The 3,798-nt window shown below is 34.3% G+C and overlaps 1 protein-coding gene across 1 annotated transcript in view; it reads left to right on the forward strand.

Moving 5' to 3' along the window:
• Nucleotides 1-3,798, forward strand: part of LOC106873590 (cilia- and flagella-associated protein 44) — a gene marked incomplete at its 3' end in the record, with an annotated part of 187,418 nt that overhangs the window by 103,104 nt on the left and 80,516 nt on the right. Inside the window, exons 18-19 of the mRNA XM_014921024.2 lie at nt 238-400; nt 2,065-2,195. Of these exons, the coding sequence (XP_014776510.1) occupies nt 238-400; nt 2,065-2,195 (294 nt within the window). The remainder of the gene's footprint in view (nt 1-237; nt 401-2,064; nt 2,196-3,798) is intronic.

Below are 3,798 nucleotides of genomic sequence, written 5' to 3' on the forward strand. Positions count from 1 at the left end.
ACAATGACAACAACAAAAGCAGCAACAATGATAATATTGTATAAAAATTTTGTGTAACAACTACATGTAAGTGATTTTTTTGTTTCATTTTTTTTTTTTTTGCCAGCTTTATAAATATTTTCATTTCTCTCTGTTTTGATGATACATGGTAGTAATTCATGCAGCTATATTCCCTCATGCAACAAAGCCTTTTCATAAACCTATACCTAATTTATTGAATGTTCTCTGTGATTCCAGTATAGAAGATGCAAAACAAAAAGCCGAATATGACCGGATCATGGCAGAAGCTAACCAAAAGAAAGAAGAAGTTCACCAGCATATTGCACTTCTCCGCCGAGATTATAAACACCTGATTGAACAAAATGCTTGCTTGCCAGAAAATCTTAGACTGAGTCCAAAAGTAAACATTCTGATATTTAAAAAAAATTTATAATGTCACTTCATTTTTATTGTAGAATGTGGATGGAGACTGCTTGGAAATTTGTTGTGTGTAGGGTAAGAGAAGGGATGTTAATGATGCCATTTCTACTTCCCACTGAGATTGTTTTGAGTGAGAAAATGGTATTTTCATGTAGTAGAATAAAAAATAGTATTTAAAATATCCACATCTTATATAAAGCAGGTAAGAGCTAGCCACCAGAAGAGCATTCAGCCATAAAAATACCATAAAAATACTGCCTCAAATTCCTGGCAGCTGGCATTTACATATTCATGACTTGTAGGAACACTGTATTTCGTTATGCAACCATAATATACTACAAAGTTTATTAAATGCTTTATAAGTCAATACCATGTCCTATGGCACTAGCAGTGCTATTAAACCACTTAGTAAGGTTATCTCTACAGATTTTCAATAGAAATTACAGCCTTCACTGGTTTGTTATGACATTTTATATCTGAGTATGCCTAATGTAAACAACAAGGTGATTGAAGATGAAAAATGGGTAATGGGTGTGTATGCCATATTTCTAGAATTCAGTACTGATGAAAGAGTAGGAACTCCTGAAATATGGCATATACACCCACTACTTATTTTTCATCGATCTCATTGTTATTTACATTAGGCATACTCAAATACAAAACGTAACAAATCAGTTCTGACTATATTTACATTGAAAATCTGTAAAGATAGCCTTAACAAGTGATTTAATAGCACTGCTAACACAGTAGGACACAGTATTAACTTATAAAATGTTTAATATACTTTGTAGTATATTATGGTTGCATAAAGATATACCATGTCCTTACAAGTCATTAATGTGTCTCAAATAAGTATGCTTTCAACCTAAACCAAAATAGGATAAAAAATATTAAACAAATACACAAATAAACAATGTCACTTATTTAGTATGACCCTGCACAACCTGTTTAACTTTTCGGGTGATCAGGCTGTATCCTATTCTGCCAGTTATTATAAATATCCTGGTGGTGACTCCTGGTGAATCAAGGGTTTTTCCTACCTTCATATTCAAAATTGCTTTGTCTATCATACTGATATCAATAAAGATAACTAGTGACTTCATTGGGTCACACTGGAAAGACCTCACCTCTCTCTGTCTCTGTACGGGACATGGCTTCAATACAGTTTCCATCAATCAAATGCCTTAATCTCTGTTTCTTTCTGTAGTTCAATTCCAGTATTATGAACACTGAGTAAAAATACATGAAAAGTATAGAAATAAATGTTTACACTTATTCAATACATCATGCACATGTTTCATTTACAACAATATCTGCAATACAAAGGAAACCTTATAAACAGATTACTTCATCAAATATCCAGAGATTGTATAACAAACATAAATAACCTTTAAGTAATATAACTGGCATTAGACAGTGTTAGGGTATCAACAAGCATAAGAGCAGTGTTAAGATGGTTCAACAATTTTATTTAAATACTAAACCACTAAAAGGAAAGAATTTTCCCTTATCATTGTAAAGAAAGGAATATGTACGTCTTGTGTTCTCAGAGATAACCCTAACTATCAAATTTCAAAATTAAACAGTTATCATTCTTTTTGGTTGCACTGCTAATGTTTCTCTTTTTATCTATTCATTTATTAGGAATTTGAAATTGATACTACAATAAAAGAGGAAGTGTTTTCTCAAATAGACAAGAAAATACAGGAAGCGAAAATGAAAGTTTCCTGGATAACGGAGAAACATTCACTTTCCTTGATGAAACTTAGAAAATTGTAAGCAATTATCATTTACCTTCTGAATTAAGGAAAACACTGAATGCTTTTTCTTTTAATATAATAAAACCTTTACCGAAGTGAGACCCAAATGAAGTTAGTCTGCTAGTAAGAGACACACAACATTTGGATAACATTGTAGATCTAGCATATTCAGTTTCTTCAAGAACTTCATACACCACCACCACCACCTTTGTAAATAAATGGCAATAATAACAACAGTAGAATATGAAAAATATTCTATGTGAAGTAAAAGGAATGTCAAGATTATTTATGATAAAAAATATCATTATCACCTCCGCCTTAGTTGAGGTGGAGGTATTGTTTGCAGTCTTGTTTGTTTGTTTCTTTGTTCATGGACAAGATATCTCAACAACCGCTGGATGGGTTTGGATGAAACTCTCAGGGATGTTTGGCCTCATGACTGGCACAAACTGATTAGATTTGGGGATTGATCCAGACAAGGATTCTGGATTATTTTTCCTGGGTTTTTTTTACTTAATTTTTGAGAACAGTTGGGTTCATTTTTAATATTCGCGTTTCTGAGAGCAGTGAAGTTTATTTCAGATATTCTCATTTTAAAAATCATTTCTGGTTAATCATTGAGAGGATGTTGGTGTTGCATTTGCAGAGGTTTGCACTCTCTGAGTGCTCTTGTTATAATTTTCTGAATCACTTTTACTTGCACTAGACTTGCACACACCATCACTTGTAGATGCGATCACTGGTTCACAAGCACTAGTAGGCAGACTTGTAGATTTCTTTTCAGAAAACTAGTTTAGAGTTGTTTGCTTTGATAAAGTTTTTTTTTTTGGCTCTCTATAAATTTCTTGGTAACTCACAGAAGCATTTGTTATGGAAGCAGAAACTTGTACACTTTGTTCAGAATTCGGATCTTGTGCATGGAAAATGCCTGGCAAAATGCTTAGTGGTATATTAGGTCGACTATGCTTTTCACCCTTTCGTGGAGGAGGGCATTAAATAAGTACCAGTTACGCACTGGGGTCGATGTAATCGACTTAATCCCTTTGTCTGTCCTTGTTTGTCCCCTCTATGTTTAGCCCCCTGTGGGCAATAAAGAAATAAATATATGTGTGAGTGTGTCTGTCTGTGTGTGTTTGTGTGTGTGTGTGTTTGTGTGTGTGTGTATGTGTATGTATGTTTGCGTCTGTTTGTGTCCTCACTACCTCTTGACAACTAGTGCTGGTCTGTTTACATCCTTGTAACCTAGCGCTCCACCAAAAGAGACTGATGGAATAAGTACCAAGCTTTTAAACAATTTGTACTGGGGTCGATACATTCAACTAAAAATTCTTCAAGGTGGTGCCCCAGCATGGCCGCAGTCTAATGAGTGAAACAAATAAAATATGAAAGAATGTTTCAATCCCAGTACTTACCTTTTTAAAGCCTGGTATTTATTCTATCAGTTTCTTTTGCTGAACTGCTAAGTTATGGGGATATAAACCAGTACCAGTTATCAAGCAGTGGGTGGGGGTGGGAGACAAACACAGACACAAAGATACACAAACACACACACACACACACACACCACATACAATAGGCTTCTTTCAGTTTCTGTCCCACAAGGCTTTGGTCAGTCTAA

The sequence above is a fragment of the Octopus bimaculoides genome, chromosome 5 (assembly GCF_001194135.2).
Source record: "Octopus bimaculoides isolate UCB-OBI-ISO-001 chromosome 5, ASM119413v2, whole genome shotgun sequence".
In the NCBI taxonomy this organism is placed as follows: Eukaryota; Metazoa; Mollusca; class Cephalopoda; order Octopoda; family Octopodidae; genus Octopus; species Octopus bimaculoides.